This window comes from Xiphophorus maculatus, chromosome 4, assembly GCF_002775205.1.
Source record: "Xiphophorus maculatus strain JP 163 A chromosome 4, X_maculatus-5.0-male, whole genome shotgun sequence".
In the NCBI taxonomy this organism is placed as follows: Eukaryota; Metazoa; Chordata; class Actinopteri; order Cyprinodontiformes; family Poeciliidae; genus Xiphophorus; species Xiphophorus maculatus.
In genome coordinates this window covers 27,492,910-27,511,310 of record NC_036446.1, presented here as the reverse complement: position 1 = coordinate 27,511,310, position 18,401 = coordinate 27,492,910, and the positions used below count along the sequence as shown (strand labels likewise).

The following is an 18,401-nucleotide window of genomic DNA, read 5'->3' as shown; positions in this document are numbered from 1 at the left end:
AATGCCTGACTACAGATCTATACTTACCTATAAATAAAATATGAAAACCGTGTATCATGTTACTTCTGCCGCCCATCTATACACAATACTTTGTCTCGTAAAATCTGAGTGAAATACATTGACATTTCTGCCTGTTACATGACATTTAAAAACAAGATACTGTATTGAATAAATAGCACAACCCTAATAAGACATTATATGTTTCTATTGATTTAAACACGAGGATTAACGGATCACCCCCAAAAAAGATTGAATTTATTATTTTTTACTTTGAACTTCTTGTTGGTTACCTATTTGTCTGATTCTAAGACTAACATGGAGAGCTGATTTAAAAAAAATTTTAAATCTTGCAGAGCGATGTTTTAGAACAGCGAAACTCAGGTTTGATTAGGGCAAAAAACAAGTTAAAACAAGATGTGGGGTTTTAAATATTATTCCTTAATTAACTTAAATAATTATTTTTTGTGCCATTTCAAAATCATCATTTGTTTGTTGTTACTTTTCCTCTACACTGTTTGCCCAATTCTGACCCAGTTATAGAGTCCTGGAAAGTCCCCACGTCTTTCACGTTACTTTGGAGGTTGTGCAATCCTACAATTACAAACTTCACCCCAGTGGGATTTTACATGACAAAATAAAGTCAGAAAAATGTGGCATGCCTTTGCATTCAGCCCCGTTTTAGTCATTTTTCTCGTACGCACTCTTTACTTTCACAGGTTTACTTTGATGGGAAGATGGCAAGAGAGCTTCACCCAGGATGTGAAAATTGTAAATATCCTAAGAGCGCAAGAGCAACAAAAAGCACCTTTTGCGTTCAAGAAACATACGCACACACCGAACGAATTACTTTTAACTGTCGAGGTTTATTTACATAAGACAAGTTTTCAGGCGTTGTGAGATTTTTTTTTTTTTTCTACATTTGCACACGTGGCAACACAGGAAATATCTCCACAGAGCACAAGCAAATCACATCCTTTGATTGATTTCTCCAAACAAGCCGAGCTTTTTAAGTGCAGCTTTTCCCTACAGTGAGTAATCTGTCTGCGGTCTCATGGGCTAAGAAAATCGCACTTCTTAAAATGTAAATATGACAGGTTAAAGTTGATTATAGCCCCTAAAAAGTGGCCACTCTTCTAAGTGCTCCTATAATTTGCTAGCATGGTCTGTGGTTGCTGTCAGCACATGGTGGCAGAGGCGTCTGATGCGAGTAGCAGAGCGTGGCAGCAGAGTATAAAAAGCTGTGGCCCACTGAGAAGCAGGACAGCGTCGGCACACAAAAACCAGAAAAGACAAGACGGTCCCGTCCTGGAGCGGCGTGAAATATTGACAGTGGCAGAAAGAATAACAATAATAATAATACAATCTGCTCACAGTGAAGCACCAGAAAGTACAGAGCCAGAACGGCGTGGAGAGATCAGAAGTGCAAAACAGACATCATCGTCAAACGTACGAGAACTTCTCTGATTTACTTTTGAAAATGACCACACCAAGCAACAGGTGGCGTGCTTCCTAATGCTGGCACCAAATTCTTGCAAAGATGACCTGAGTTGAGAACTTTCTGTCAGTAAACGGCAGCCTGAACAGAGGAGTACGAAGAGTAAAGTGGAGGAGATATCAGAAGTCTTAACTACTGTAGTTAAACTTTTTTCCCTCCGATAACCTTGTTTTTGTTTTTTTGCTATAAAGTTATTACCCCTGCAGACTAAATGAAGTTATTTAATCCCCAATTCTCCTCGCTACAACATTTGTTCACACTTGCATTGCTAGTCAAGAGCCACCTTGTGGCTGTAATGAGTAAAAACTGTCTCTGAGTTATGATGGTAATGGTTTTTTGCTTTTTTTCTCTTAAAATGTGATTGTTCTCGTCAGCAAAGCGAGTAAATTAAAGTTTACCGAAGACATAAAACTGTTGAGAGAGCTTCCATATGGAAGGCAGGTTTTCTGTGAATCCCAGTCACCATGACTGCAGTCAGGCTACAAAAACAGAAAAATTGAAAAATGTAGAAATCCACCCACCTTATAACCTTTTTTTTTTACATTTATAATGATAGATTGAGCTACTGGACAGATGTTTTTCTGTCAAATTGGTCAAATTCACATTAGATTTGGGTTGTCGGCCAGAACACGACACAGTGGTTTTTGTTTTGTTGTAAAGTGAAAATCAAAAATAATAAACGTTCACACATATGCTTTTACCGACATCACGGAAGGAATGAAGCAGTTAAGCATATCTACAGGTGTCTGATTATTTTCTGCATGGCTGCTGTGCAGCATGGATTTCAGTCAATGGCCGCTATAGCTGAAACCGATCACCAGGGAAACAGACCTGTGAGAAATGCCGTGGATGCACCTGCATTACAACCTACGCTGTCGCCGCAATTCCAGTAAACATGAGAGGGAAAGATTTATGCAAAAAGAAAAACAAGAGGCAAATAGGTAGCCAATCAGAGGGCAACACAGAAAAGGAAATATTAACAGGTTCCTGGAAGTTAAAAGTTAAGAATACACCTTTGCTGTTCACAACTGGATCCATCATAGTTTTGGGTTCATTACAACCAGATCAATGATTAAAAAAAATTATTTTTTTTACAATTTCCGCTTGACCAGTTCCATACTTTCTACCTTTTCCGCTAGACTCATTATCTCAAAAATCAGTTTTGTAGTTTGGAATATTTACCTGTGATAATAAAGGCTGCTGCAAGTCAAGAAACAGGCTTAAAATGCCTGAGTCGGGGAGAACATGCTCAACAAGTTCTTTATGTAAAGCATTTAGGAAAAGGTCCGACTACAGTGACTTAACTTGCTCATAATATACTGAGGGGAGAAGGGGAGTGAATTCATGTTCCTTCAGGAACATAAAATAGGAACTTTTAGCACCTTTGCTAATCTTCCATGGCTAATCGTGGCTGAGAGTAAAGCTGGAATGGTTTTGTGATATACAGTCTTTTTAGGATGATTTTACACTACTGAAATCTCCAGGGGCAATACGACACAAGCACGGCTCTACTGGTTTGCCTTAGCCTTCAGACAGAGCACATCATCACAACACGAGGTGTTTTACTCGCTGAAGGAACAAATTCCTTCAATTTGCTCACAGCTTACTTTTTAGTTAGCCAGTGAAGCAAACCTGCCGTGACATCAAAGATCGGCTGCAAATGAAAACTGGCTTGGCACTTCGATTTGTTCAATTGCAGTAGTACTTCCGTGAGTTCGTGTTTTGTATATATACATATATATATTCATTTATTTTTTTAACAATCCCCTCATTCTTGCACTCGAGAACATTCATTTCTGTCGATAAATTAACTACAGAGAAAATAAAACACAATCACAAATATACACTGGAAAGCAAAAAAAATAAAAAGAATAGACTTGGAAATGTACCAACACCGTATCTGAAATGACAAAGGTGAGGCGTTCGAGAAAACAGTGTTTTGCTGATGGAAACACGCTGAGGTGGTTCTGGAACATGCAGTAACTTGGGTTGAGCTTGTTAGACTGTCGCAGCTGCACAGAAACGCGCAGAAACGGGGAAAGGAGAGAAAGGTGAAGCTTGGTTCCACGTCAGGTCTGGCTTAATTAGAAAACCACTGGAAAGAGGACAAGCACTAACTTGAACTTTCTCACATTCTGCCATTACAGCCACAAACTTCACCGTATTTAATTGGGATTTTACGTGACACCTCAGCACAAAGTGGCACACTACAAATTTCAATATGTTTTTTTTTTTTTTTTATGTTCTATGAATAGAAACGGCAAAACGGTTAGATTCATATGTGAACTTTCTTTCTGACCTTGAGTCATTTTCTTCACGGAACAGCTGGATTTATACAAAATTAAAGTTCACACTTTACCATTTACTAATTTGTTAACATCAGAAGGATATATATGATATACTGTATATATCAGTGGCAATATTTCATTAGGATGTCATATAATCTATGAAAATCAGTTATGTGCAAAACAGATGTGGTCCCAGTACTCGTCCTTGTGGAACACCACAAGTATACTTTATCTTGCTGTATCAGATTAAAGGGGACTGAATGCGAACAGATGTCATATTTTTCACATTTTGTTGGTAAAAAGAAAACAACTTTTCAATCATTTGTCTTTCCACTTAATTTATGTAATACACCAGTGTTGGCCACTCATCTACTTTCCCAGGTGAACACACTGAAGTGTGCGGCTGTAAAGTGTCAAAAAGTGACAAGGTTCACAATATTTTCTTGAAAAGGTAACAATTCCTGTGTGGATTGTTACAGATTTCCAAATTTTAATTTAGAAGGTCATACTTGCTACTAAGCAACTTGTGTTACCAAAAAATAAAAAATAAAATAAAAGATACCAACTTATTGCTAGCATATAGAAATTACAGATGGTAAGTTGTAATGTCTATTTACAGTCGTACAAACCAAAGTTTCCACCTTCTTTCCATCCCAAGTAAAAAAAAATCTCTCAAATCATAGAGTTACTAGCCTTCAGAAATTCTTTTTATAACAAAGGGCAGAATGGAAGCAGCTGAAAGCTGTGTCACAGAACGCACAAAACAATGACACCAGCTGCAACTATTGACGTGTTGAGCTGCAGAAGTGTCAAAAACTCCCAAACGCCTCATGCCCTCATCCACTAAAACATCTGAAGCAAACATTCAGATTTGACAAAGTAGCCACAGAGGACGAAGGCTTTTGGTCGAGCGCAGAAAATGCAACAGGGAACTTTTACACAGAGACAAAATCCACAAACGGCAAAAGGACATACATTCCTTGTTTTGATATAAAAGCACGACCGCAGAGTCTCTGTCCAACACTTTCTGTTTGCACTGAAAGTCAGACGAGTTTAGAAAACTTGGCGTGTAAAGGCGCCAGTGAGGGTAAAACAAATAGAACAATAGTTCTGAAAAGAAATGAGGTAGTGATGTTGAGACAAAAAAAAAGAAAAGAGGGATGCACCAGTCCTTGTGAACACTGCTCCAACCAATAATGACATCAAAATGAATCGGGCCGAAAGTACAAGAAATAATTTCACCATGTTTATGTTTTTATTCAAAATCACATGAATATATATACAAAAACTGGGATCATTTTTCCATAGATTTTGCTCTAAAAAAATATTTGCTCCCTTATAGATGCCTTTTTTTTCTTACCCTTTTGTCAGTCTGGCATGTTTCAGATTACCAAATCAATTGCACATATCTGGACTTACTTGTTGAAGTCTGATGTTTTTTATTATCATTATTATTATTATTATTATGAATTAACTGGCCTTTAACAGGCCAAATTATAGCTAGAACTGCAGAATCAAAAGATCAGTCGAACAGAACCTGTCCCACAACATGAAGTAGGATAAATGGTTTTAAAAACAAATCCTGCCCGAATAAATTCAAGAACAGATTACAAAGTTATTGACAACCATCAGTCTTGTTGGAGTTCAAAGGCCATTTCTGAGGCTTTTGTATTGCAGTCAGAGCCATTATCCACAAAATGGACAAAACATGACACGGTGGCAAACTTCCCCAGGAGTGAAGGTCAATCTTTGTCTTCCAACAATAAGAAAAACCAGGTGAAATTTGAATTCATGCAAGAGTGCCATTTCCAAAACCACTGCTGGCCAAAAGGAATTCAAACTGACCTGACCCCACTCTCAGAAAAGGAAAAACAACAACAACAACCTTTTGGAACATAAAAAACTCTGGAAAGTTCTGGAGGGTGCGCTTCCTAGTATGTCTGAGCTAAAACAGGATTCGGCTAAGTGACATCACACGTGTCGTATTCACAGATCCTGCTGTGGTGTGACCTCAAACATGCCATTCATTCGAAAACCCTCCAAAAGAGCTAAATTGACTTTCACTAAACTTTAATTCATCAATTTTAATAAAAAAAAAAGAAGAAGCCTTTTTGTATTTACTGTGATTATGTTTGTGAGATATTCAATTTTGTTTGATCATCTGAAACATTTAACTTTGACAAAAAAAAAAAAAGAAAAAAAAATCTGTAAGGGGGCAAACACTTTTTGAGCCACCAAACAGGCTCGTTGGAAGAGTTTTAATTTTTTGTGTAACAGTGTTCTGACATCAGTATGCACAGAGGTGCATCCCTGCTGAGCTAAATCAGGAGAGTGGTCTGCACATGGATTGCTGTAAAATCTCCCCTTTGCTTTCCCTCCAGCTTAATGCAACCAATGTTGCAATACTCTGATAACCAGTAAAAACCTAGTTCCCCCCACACTCCCAAATGGACATTTGGCTCCACATCTACCGAACCTTGTTCACTCTGACATGGTTTGTACTTGCACTGAATAGAAAATATACAGAGGTTAATAAATGCACCTAGAATATTTAGGCACCCGAGATCCCTCCCAACCCCGCGGCACCCTCCACTCTCCACTCAGGAAATGTTTGTACGCAGGACTGGTGCTAGCTAGAATCCCTGTGTGAGTGTTTGGACCCTGAGACTACAGGATGTGGCTGTTCTGCACTCTGACATCAGTGAATACTCTTTAAGGTCATTCCTCAATGCCACATTGTGGGGATATTGATAAAGCAACCCACCCTGACACGGCTGACGAAACCCCGTCCAATTACTCCATCACTTCCTGTTGTAATGTCCTCCCCGAGTGGAACACCACCAATAGGAAGAGCCCGTCTATAATTCACTCCCTTCTGCTCTGACCTGAGTGAAGTTGCCCCGCACCACCTTGTCAAATCAGGCAAATTTGGTGTCAAACGTTTGTGCAGCAAAACAATTTTTGTTCGTGCCGATATCATTTTAAGGATATTAAGAAATGTTTCCAGGGGTCATGAAAGGTCAGCCAGCACCCCCAGCCCCCCTTCTTCAAATTGTGTCAATCAACTCGACTACATTTGTGCTGGTTTGCAAAGATTTTTGTTTGTGCTGCTTTGGCTTTGAAGATATTAATAAAAGTTTAATTTCATTTTGATTTAGTAAAAGTAGGTCGGAGGGGGGGCTGGCTGACCTTTTGACCTTAAAACTTTCATTAATATCTTCAAAGCCAAAGCAGCATAAACAAAAACTTTAGCTGCACAAACATAGCCGAGTTGATTGACACCAATTTTGTCTGATTTGAAGAAGGTAGGGGTTGTTGGATGACCTTTCATGACGTCTGGAAAAATTTCATAATATCTTTAAATTGATAGCGGCACAAACAAAACATTTTGATGCACAAACACCAATTTTGTCTGATTTGAAGAAGGTGGGGAGAGGGGCGACTTCACTCAGGTTCTGCTCTGCTTATATTCAAACTTTCCTGTCTTCTTCTTGTGATCTGGAACGAATCCACAAAGATGTAGAACCTGAAACAGTTCTGGACCTCTACAGAAAACACGTCTTCTTATGTATACAGTATACACATATGTGAAATGATGGATTCAGAGTACCTATGCAAGGAAGAGAAAGAAATCCAGTGATAATGTGCATAAAAATATATTTTTTCATGGATTCTTCCTGGAAAATAAGAAAAAGAAAAAGTCTGAAATGTCCCTGCGTAGATGAAGTTAAGGGCACAGATATATGTGAGCAGCTGAGGTAGAGTGCACGAAGCCGGGGCTGACAAAGGGTGCAGAAGGTAGTCCAGCAGAGATAGCCTTCCCTGCAGCGGACGGGCAGTGTCTGGAGTCTTCCATTTCCAGATGCTCAGATTTCAGCATGGGCCTCGGAGTCTTAGGAGAGTGGAAGCCATTGGTGAGGCATGTGTCCGGCTGTGGCTCCCTGTCGGCGTTCTCCTGTTGCCTGGCGCCTTCTGCCTCCTTGTTGTGATGAGCCGCCAATGTTCTTGCGGGAAGACTCGGGGGGCTGAAAGTCCCCCGAGCGGAAAGGTTTTCGAGGTGCTCCGCCTCTTCTCTCGGCGAACTCGGCCGGCTCAGAGGGGAGTACACGTCCTCTGATAACGACGGTCCCCGGGTAGCGATAGAATCCCGCTCGCTGCCCTCCTCCTTCTCCCTCCCAGGGGGGTCTGACAACTCAGAGTGCACAATGACTTCTGCCTCCACCTGGTTACTGCACAGAGACGGGGAGAGATGATCGTCTGTTTCCTGCAACACAATGAGGCTGCTATTATTTTTAGGGCTTTCAGTTAGTGATTCTCTTGAAGCGTTAGTACTAAGAAGCAGTATGAAGAAAAAAACACATGAATAAATTGAAAAAATAGATTACTGCTGTGTGCCCTGCGACAGACTGGCGACCTGTCCAGGGTGTACCCCGCCTCCCGCCTGGAACGTAGCTGGAGATAGGCACCAGCAACCCTCCCGACCCCATTAGGGACAAAGGGTGAACAGAAAATGGATGGATGGATGGATGGATTACTGCTGTGATGGCCAGTGACAAAACATGTGTGGCATTAATAAAGTCATAGAGTGGGTAAGGCAGACCTCTCTAAGAAAGGACAAAAATATTAAAGAAGAAAGTGAGTACTAAGAAAAAGAATATTTATATCATAAAGAATATGCTGATAATAAAACATTATTTTTTTGTCTGCTTTGAAGCTGCAAAAATATGTCTCCATGTCCCAGACATAAACTCTTTATTGAAAAGAGGAAAACAAAAATGTTTACATGCTTTAACAAAAAGGAAGAGACTCGTGTTTGAAACACAAAAGTCAGTGTGCATCGCTGGTTGTTTTACCGTGCCAGGCGCAGTGATGAACATGTTGAGCGCTCCGTTCGTCAGCGCCGGAGACTCTTCTGTTATAGTGTCTCTGTATCGGGTGATCCTGTTGACCCAGTTATGACTCACAGAGCCATTCCAAGCAATCTGTGAGAGAAACAGCACATCAGAGGTATCAAAGTGAGAGTCGTTGCTCCATCGACACACACACACAAAAAAATAAAATTACGTAAAGAGCTACAGGCTTGCCCCCTCCTCCCCGCCTCCCATTGAAGGTTTTGACCTTCAGTTCAGGTGCAGGAGCATCGTCCTCCTTCCCCCCCGGATTAGAACTTGCCATCAGACTCTGTTCCTCCGGGTCTTTTGTTGGCTGCTGACCCGACTCCTGGGTGCCTGGAGGCATCAGTGTCTCCAGTTCGTGGCTATCGCTGCACTCGGGCACACTGGCTGGAGCAGGGCAGCCGCCTTTCCTGCACTGAGGAGTCACAGCTGTGGAGCTCAGGCCTCCAGACGGCTCTCTGTGTGGGGGTTGGAATCTGACCGTTAGGCAAGGAGACTAACACTCTGGAGGCAGGTACAGGACCGCCAAAAAATACAAAGGCAATACGAGATTTACAAACTTTAAAGAGGATATCGTGTGACAAGCACATTTGAACTCATTTTAAGATCACCGATTCACACTTTGGAGGAGTCACAACAGGAAGGGCTTTAGAGAACAGAGGAAGATTAAAAGGTTTCCAGGAAATTAGAGATTACTATGACTTGAATAATCATGAATTATTTAGATATCTATAAGAAAGAGATTATTACAATAAAGAAGTCATAAAAACACCGGACTAGAGAGGATCTCACGATGTCTTAGTTCATTGTGCAACAACAATCCCATGCCAATTAGCAGGATTTAACAAAGACTTATACTCACTCAAGTGACAATGTAAAAGAAAAGATGGAAAGAGGAGGAAATATTGAAATAATAAACAGGTATATAGCGATGTATGTGAAAAAATATCAAAGTAGAGGTAATTCTTATGGAAAACATCATATATATATATATATTTTCTCACTCCCCTAAATTAAGAGTACATTTTTCATAGGAGCCTTCTATGCTGATGAACATGTAAAATGATTGATAATACCCATGATTATATATTCAAGACATGTTCAAAGATAATACTGTTTTGATAAGATGTAATACAAAAAAAAAAACAACTCTTGCATATAATTTGCTTTTGAATGTTTCTGTTCAGGAATAATACATATTTAGTTGAAATTCTAATGAAGACTTGCAATAACAGAGAAATTGGGACAGAGAGAAGCAGAGACTCTAAACCGATTTGGCTGGAATTAATGAAGAAATCTACATAATGGAAAAACTGACAAGACTGTAAGAGCCCCAAGTGGAAGAAGAAGAATCAGCTATCTGAGCCGACTTGATGCTCTAACCAAGAGCATCTCCCACATTTTTTTTCTACTTTAAAAATCACAGACTCAGGAGGAAGAGCAGAGCTGTTTGACGTTCCGAGCAACGCTTTTATAACCGTCTTATGCAATATTAAAATCTCTGAAGAGACCGATTTTTATGATTTCATCTACTAAAACCCATATGTATCGAAATGCTTCTAGTACATCTTTCTAAAGAGCTGTCAAATATAGAAGTTTCACTTTTTTAGCTGAATCCCCCTTTTAGTTGGACTAACGTTTATTGAGGTCCACCTTCAGGGCGTTCTTAGGAATTGCAGCTAAAATAGAAAACATGCGTAGAGTGTAAACACTGACCTGGGTTTGCCGTTTCGAAAGCTGAAACACATGCAGAGGAGGATGCAAATAAGTCCCAAGCAAACGCCGACTATGATGCCTGTGACTGCGTGAATGTCCAGCTCTGGTCAAACAGGCAAAGCAGAAAAAAAATTAGGATGTTTATTAGGCTAAGCATACAAATTTTACAACGTAGCACAGAAGACAGGTAGAAAATATTTGATCCTGCTACCGAGTTTCATATTTGACTTATAAATCACTAGAAACATTTTTTTTTAAATTTTAGCTTTAGGGAACGCTGCAATGGCTGGAATGATGGCTAAATTGAAATCAGCACAGTTGAGACAGGATGGACTTATTTTTCATGTAGGGGAACGTTAATATCGTCGAGATATTTGGCTGCATTCAACTTGTGGAGAGCAGACCTTCGTTCATATTCATTCATATTGGCAGTGTGGATTAGCAGAAGAGGAAAAAAAAAAACAGATGGCAGGAAAACTCAGCCACCCACACATCTCCACTTCCATTCACATGCAAAGAGTGTTACTCTGTGTTTTCTGTTCACTCGAAAAGTTTCAAAGTTAAAGGTAAAGAAAAGTGAAAGACCATTTTGTTTGTTAGACAGTCTCTATTCAGCTCAATGCTTGCATAAAGTATTCAAACATTCTCATTGATGTTTTATGTGATAGACCGTAACACAAAGAAGTGCACAATTCTCAATTGTTTCACAAATAAGTGAAATTTTTACACATGAGAGTTTCTAGGAAAGAATATTATAATTTACCAGGTCAAACTCAGACATATTGAGCATTAAACTGAACATTAAACTTCAAGTCTTGCCCCAAACTCTCAGATAGTTTTGAGTTTTACTTAGACTAAGGACGCACGACAGCATTTGCATCGCTATCGATAACTAAAACTGGTCAATGTTTAGTTTCCATCTTGTTGCCGTTTGTGTTTCAGGAAGGGGAGTGGAGGAGGTTGGTCATGTGGCAGTGACAGTGATAGTGATGCAGGGCAGGACTGTGGGGTGTTTAGCTGAAGCAGAGAAGCAATATTCATACCATACGTGGACAGGGGAGTCTGAACATCCATAACGGGTGAAAAAGGCCCTGATCCCACTTTTGTGGAAGCTCCCACTTTAAGGAAGTACCGAGTTCCCCCTGACAAACCGTGGACCTCCACACTAAAGATGCCCCCTGAGAAAGAGAACATGAGCGACACCAGCTGTGACACAAACAGCTGCATCCAGTATCTCCACTATGAACATGTTTCAACGCGCAATCGTTACTAGAGAACATACCACCCTCGGAGAGATTCCTCCACTCGTCTTCAGGCTCACTCAGGTTGACGGTGTACAAAATCTTGTAGCTGACGATGATGCCATTTGGCTCCAGCGGAGGGCGCCAACTCACCAGCACAGACGAGGAGTTCAGAGCTCTCAGCTGCAGCTCCTCGGGTGGCGTGGACGGCCCTGAGGGAGACAAGAGGATCAGGTAAGTCATCAGAGCCCAGAAATGAGGCCTCACACAGCTGGGGAGTGTTTATTGTCTTGGTGGGGGATTTGACTCGCTGTGTGATAACCATCTGTGTCCTCATGTCCCTGCCACCTGGGTACAACAGAGGATATACTATGAGGGCAATAGGGGGGGACAGGGAGAGGCTTAGGTGATGACGCACGTTGGAGGAGAATGTGAAGAGGTTAGCCGGCGCTATAATGATATAACCCACCCCTCATTCCAATTCAGCAAACAGGGGTCATTGGCCATTTCCACACCTGAGCGCGTCATTAGTCAGTCAGTTATTAGCAACCGCTGCCAAACGCGAATCCCCGTCTGATCAGTTCATTTACTCTCTGCACATAATTACTTCCATATATAACATGATCCATCAAACTGCCAGAGGTACACACAGTGCAGATTATTCGGGCCTCCAAAAAAAAAGAGCAAGGTCAACTTAACTTTTACTGGAACAGATAAAAAGATCAACTTCAAAAAAAAAAAAAAAAACGCTCGCCGACTCTGTCACTTGCCGCTTCTCATCAAGAGACATTATCAACTAGATTTTTTTAATCAGCTCGCCCAAAGGAAGCTGTGTATGAGCGTTAGCGTCAAATAGAGCCCAAAAATAAAAATAAAGAGCTGAGACTTTAAAAAAAAAAACATTTTCTTTCCACCAAGTGCATGCAAGAAAGTTCATACTTGTCATATTTGTACTGCTCTGAGGATACTCACGGTCAGGCAGGGTGGCCTCCACCATGGTGCTGCTGAAGGGTCCTGCAGTGTTCACTCCATTGGACCGCACTGCCAGCTCATAGTGGGTGAAAGGCCTCAGTCCCCTGAGCAGGATCTCCAAAGAAGAACTGCAAAACATCAACAAGTCAGTCAACGAGCACACAATGTGCTGTGCATAGTTTTCATGTTTTCTCTCCTCACACAAAACCTTAAATTAATTATATTCTGTAGTTGTTGGGATTCCTATGGAGCATTTTATTTTGTCAAAAATAAGTCTGAGCAATGTCTACATGATTTATGGACATCTAGGATGGATTTGGGGGAGATTTAGTGGAAAATGTTGTTTAGAATGAGTTTAGATGATCCTTAGAACTCAAAGGATGCATTTCTGCCAGCCCCGTGGAGTTCGCTTTAATCAAAACTCTAATTTATTGGCCTAAAAAGTCTGGTTTGTTTGGGGAGGAGTGAATGCGCACTCAACGTCTGATGCAGACCAAAAAAAGTCAACTCTGGCCTGCCAACAGAGGTCTCGGTTCGGTTGAGGTAAACTCTGGCGCGGTTCGAATGCATATTTGTATGTCAAGTGGACCAAACACCACTCGATCCAAGAGACATTTTTTTACATTTTTGGAATTGGCATTCCATTTAATTGGAATGCCAATTGGTAGTAGTAATTTCCTATGTTCCTCCAAAAGTAGGAAACTGACAAAAAAAGAGGGGAAAGGAAGATAAGTGGGCCAAAAAGTTAAAAGGGAAAGAGAGAGGTAAGGACAGAAGAGAGGAAGAAAGGTAAAGAGAACTTCACTTGTTACGAAACAATCACATCCTCTAGGGAACAAGTTCAAGTCGCATCTAAAGTCATTATTTTTGAGACTTATGTGCAACTGGAGTCCAAGTCTCAAACACGAATCCCCATCTCTCTCCTTAAATTTGTTCTACATGCAGCCAAGTGGAAAAACCGGAACACCTTACGACGGCCCTGTGCGTTTTTTCGAACATATTTGGATATATAAAAATTGTAACTTTTATTTAAACAATACTGAAAACTGTCTCAGATACTCATCCTGATCTTCCGACCTGGTGTAATAAGAGACAAGAGAGGCGTTGGTGGTTCCTGCTGGGCTGCAGCGCACCGTGTAGTTGATGATGCGCACGTTGATGAACCGAGGTTTCTCCCAGCGGAGCCAGATGGAGGTGGAGCCGTTGGCCGTGGCTCGGATGCTGCTGGGGGGCAACGGAGGGGACGAGGACGGCCCAGAGGCTGCAACACAAGCGTACCATGACTCCCTTGAACGCCAGAAAGTGCAAATGTTATTCTGGCGTCATCAACATGGAGACGTCATGTTGGGTTCTTTTACTGTTTAGAGATGCATGACTCTAAAGGAAGTCTTACGTCTACCATGGATCTTATCCGTCCTTCCCTTCCACACTGCAGCTGCTCCATCCTTTTGCTTGTCGAATGCCCAGACCCTCACCTCATACTGCCGGCCAGGAGCTAATAAAACGCAGAGGAAAAACCCGGAGAGACATACTTTTAAAGTAGTATTCCATTTTCTCGGATACAAGACAAATGTACAAAGATCCGTCAAAACGGCGCATTGTTAGATTTTAGAAACGACTAACATCTTACCGAGCCCCGTCAGCAGGTGATGCCTCGCCTTCTTCCGAAGCCTGACGGTGTGTGCGTGCGACGTTCTGTCTCTGATGGAGAACCTGTCAGTTTCCGCTTCCCGATAGGAGAGCTTGTAGCCAGAAACCAGCGTGTGATTTGGTGAGGGTTGCCATGTCACATTAAGAGTGGTCACTCTGGTTCTGACCTTCAGCTCAGAAGGAGCAAAAATCACTGGAAAAAGATTTTTTTTTTTTATTTAAAAAATTGAAGAATAGCCCATTACAACACTTTCCCCCTTCAACTCAGCTCGTTGAAATATGCCGATACAACTTTTAAAATATATCGTTTTGCTTTTTACGTTATTTGTGTGATCGGTTTGTGCCAAAATCAAAATTAAATTATGAATTTGGTTAACTGCTCAGCCCGGTTATGGTGTGTTCATCATCTTCTGGTTGACAACAGCTCTTTAACTGAGTTTAGGTCAGGTGAGATTGCTGTCCAATCGAGCTTAGTGATAAAGTTCAATATAATTTACCAGAGGGACCAGGTGCCACACCTTGTTAGAAAATAAAAATAAAGAGTTTGAAGCATGAAGTGCTCTCAAACGTCCTGGTACAAGGATGACCTAACATTATTCAAACTTTGTTTTTATTTAATTTATGGCCATAATCAAGACAGTTTCTTTATTTTTGGAGTACAACAGGTATGATCCTCTAAACGGAGGTAATATTTTGAAAACCACGAGATACAAAAAGTAGGCAACATGTCACATGGAAGGCTTTTAAATATTAAATGACACATAAAGTAATTACCGCAAATGCGGGTGAGCCAGGCATTCTGTTACCTGTGCTGTTGTCACTGGGGCCGTTGCGAACTATTGTCTGCTGCAGGACCCACTCAGACGGAACGCCGAAGCCCACAGCGGTTCCAGCAGCTATCCTCAGTCGGTAAACCTGGTTTGGGCGCAGCTCCCTGAGCGTCAACTGAGTCTCATTGCCCCTCAGCTCCACTGAGAACACAGTGCCCTCTGTTGAAAACACAGAGCACACTCTGATTTCTCCAAGGCCACAGGGGGTTTTGAAAGAGAAAGTGGACAGGTACATTTTTTTTTTTTTTTATAGTTATCTTGCAATAGAGAATTGTGCAAATTATTTCTAAAATAGATGTGCCGTTTCTGCTTTATATTATCTACGGAAAATTGTTATGGAAATAAACTCCATAGATAATTGGACTGGTAAAACGAATCAACCTGTAACGAGAAGAAGTCGGTTTAATTGTTTTTGTTCTGCATCTCAGAAAAGAAAAAAAAAATAATCCACTGGATAGGGTTTGCATTGTTCCATATATGGGCATGGTTGTCTGGAAATACGTTAGGAGATTTATGATGAAGTAGGAATTTTTAGCAAAAATGTTTATAGTACCATCTATAGGCAGAATTTATTTTAATGGCAACACTTTTAATGAGTTGCTTACGGTGTCCCAACCTTTGGTCGATGTGTGGAGGGACCAAGAGTGATTTTAATTTCGTGTCTCATTTAATGGAAACACAGCAATTGTGAAATTGTGTTCTTTTCTTTGACATTAACATAATTTGTAATGGAAACAAAACAATAAGGCAAATTCATTTTTAATTTGATTAATATGAATGAGTATTAAATAATATGAACATGTTAACACTGTCCTGTAAATTCTTAACTGTCGACATGCTAAGAGTTCATGAGAGGGCTCAGTAGGTTGGGCTTGGAACCCATATCCAACTGCTTGCAGCTCTAATTATTATTGCTACGTTCCACAAATTAGTTTTCAGTAATTCTCAGTGGGTCACAAAAAAAAAAGTGTTGAGCTTGTCCATCAGTGAAGATTACTCACTCTGATCCAGCGCACTGTAATCAATGCGGTAGCGGGTAACAGCCCCTCGGCTGTGCTGTGAAGTCAGCGGCTGCCACGTCAGCCTGATGTCCGTGGGGGACGTGCTCGCGACGGAGAGCTGAGGAGGTGCACTCGGAACTACAAGCAGAAAGGAGGAGACAAGACAAGCTGATTGCCGTGCGCAGTAAGTCCGAAAATGTTTGATAGAGTTTGACAACACAGCAGTGTTCTGGTTGAAAAAAAAGATCCATTTGTAGAAGCAAACACAGAATGTGAACTTGATTTTGCCAAATCCAAAGCATTTTTTGCATGGGTATCATTGGTCATTTGTCAAGTCCTGCAGCCGAACATATGTCACAGACTTTAGTTTTTAAGATCTGTTTGTGTTCCAACCCCGGCTAAATTCGCTAATTGCTATCCACCTCTGAGTACACCTGTATCACTCGGATGCAGCTGGAACACAAACACGCCTTAAAGCATGCAGGATCTGATGCAGCTTTTCAATCCGAGAGCAGAATGACCTTACTTTGTAATTCTTTGCTTTATTTATGAGTTTAGTTTCATTTGCCTTTTATAAAGGTTGAAGTACTCACCATCCTCAAGCATCTCTATGGTTATAGGCAGCGATGGAGGACTGGCTCCCATGAGCGAATAAGCCACCACAAAGAAAGTGTAGACAGTGTGGGGGAGGAGCTCTTTGACGAAATACTCTGTGGTGTCGTTGCTAACTGCTAACGAAGAGTCCTCATTATCTGACCCTAAAACGAATGAAATTCATATCAAACACGTGGATTTTTTTTTATTGATTTATTTTAGCTCCTTACCACATCCGCTTAAAAAAAACAAAAAACAAACCTGTAGTGAGTTGGTAGTGCACGGAGTAGGCAATGATTTGGTCTGTGTTGTATTCGGGTTTCTCCCAGGAGAGCAGGGCCGTTGTGCTGGAGTACGGCATAGCAGTCAGGCGGCGAGGGCGGCTGGGGAGACCTTCCTTCACAATGACCGTCAGCCTGGCAATGGCGCAGGCTGTCCCGAGCCCGTTTTCAGCGATGCACTGATAGTAACCTGCATCCTCCAGAGCCAGCTGGTTGATGAGCAGGACCCCAGGGCTTTGCACCTTCATTCGCCTGAAAGATCTAATGGGTTGGCCGTTCTTCAGCCAGTGCAGCACTGGGAAAGGTTCCCCAGAACTGTTGCACAGAAACCTGGCTGTATTCCCCCTGGAGAGGGACACAGACTCCGGGGGCTGAACAATCACTGGAGGGGCTGTTCAAAGACGAAAGTGGAGAACCCTTAATAGTTGCAGCTCGAATCCAGACTGCATTTTTAAAGAAGAGCTTAAAAATCCTTGTTATGCACACACAAAAGAAAATTTATTATTTTACATTCCACTCTTTCAAAATATCATGCTTACTTGTTTGGGACAAAAATGCATTTTTAAAAGTTTCCCCATTTAATTAATGCTTTAAATTACATTAGGCTGTTAATACCGTGAAGATGTTGATGGGGACTATCCTCACTCACTTATCTCAAGATAAAACTCAGCATATAAATGGTGTAACATTACTCTTACCAGCAACGCGCAACTCAGCAGCAGCAAAAACAAACTCTCTAGTTTTGGGCTTGTTGGCTCGGCAGACGTAGACGCCGGCATGGTGACGCCTCGTGTCCCTAATCACCAGGTTTGTGGCAAGGACGATCACGTCTGTGGAAATGGGCTCTCCGTCTGATCAAAAGAGAAAGCGATGTGGAGCATCAGCACAGAGAAATAGCTGCTGGTAACTGACTGGAGCAGAGATCTTGTTTTTTTCAGTCTTATAAATGCCAGAGAAATGTTTCGGAAAGGAAATGCTTTGAAGAACACTGGACAGGATCAGATGGGAAACCTCACAGAGTGACCAACAGGGGGCTCTCTGATTTTTCTTAGACAGGGTTCGCAGAAATGTCTAGATGCAGTAATAACAACCACACTCTTAAAAAAAGCATGTGGTTATTTTAAAGTCGTGGTACTCATTCGTGACTTTCTTACCAGTTAGCATGTGTGCAAAGGAAGACATGTCCAAGTTACTGCAAACAGGCAAACTTACAACTTCCCATCTCATCAACAAAGTTTAAGGAAAGTGGATATGGTTAGTCTTAGGTTTGGGTACTTAAGGTTTAATTTGGTTTTGGTGTTACACCATGAAAAAGGAAAGGTCTAGCAGGTACTGACTCCTCAGGGCATTGAATGACACTAAGCGGACTGGATAGGTAGCACCAGAAGCTGTGAATAAAATAAATTTCCACTCACTTTTGAAGTGAATGGAAATCTTT

The 18,401-nt window shown here is 41.3% G+C and overlaps 1 protein-coding gene across 2 annotated transcripts in view; it reads right to left on the bottom strand.

Annotated features, from left to right (window-relative positions):
• Positions 1-843: 843 nt before the first annotated feature.
• Positions 844-18,401, bottom strand: part of LOC102231531 (immunoglobulin superfamily DCC subclass member 4) — a 56,611-nt gene continuing 39,053 nt past the window's right edge. For both annotated transcript variants that reach the window (XM_023332697.1, XM_023332698.1), the window contains exons 6-20: positions 17,662-17,814; positions 16,944-17,354; positions 16,682-16,846; positions 16,089-16,226; positions 15,064-15,246; positions 14,238-14,450; positions 14,001-14,102; positions 13,685-13,868; positions 12,608-12,735; positions 11,677-11,847; positions 11,438-11,572; positions 10,395-10,497; positions 8,956-9,136; positions 8,637-8,765; positions 844-8,047 (exon numbers count right to left, since the gene is read on the bottom strand). In XM_023332697.1, coding sequence (XP_023188465.1) covers positions 7,511-8,047; positions 8,637-8,765; positions 8,956-9,136; positions 10,395-10,497; positions 11,438-11,572; positions 11,677-11,847; positions 12,608-12,735; positions 13,685-13,868; positions 14,001-14,102; positions 14,238-14,450; positions 15,064-15,246; positions 16,089-16,226; positions 16,682-16,846; positions 16,944-17,354; positions 17,662-17,814 — 2,933 coding nt within the window. In that variant the 3' untranslated portion in view covers positions 844-7,510. The remainder of the gene's footprint in view (positions 8,048-8,636; positions 8,766-8,955; positions 9,137-10,394; positions 10,498-11,437; positions 11,573-11,676; positions 11,848-12,607; positions 12,736-13,684; positions 13,869-14,000; positions 14,103-14,237; positions 14,451-15,063; positions 15,247-16,088; positions 16,227-16,681; positions 16,847-16,943; positions 17,355-17,661; positions 17,815-18,401) is intronic.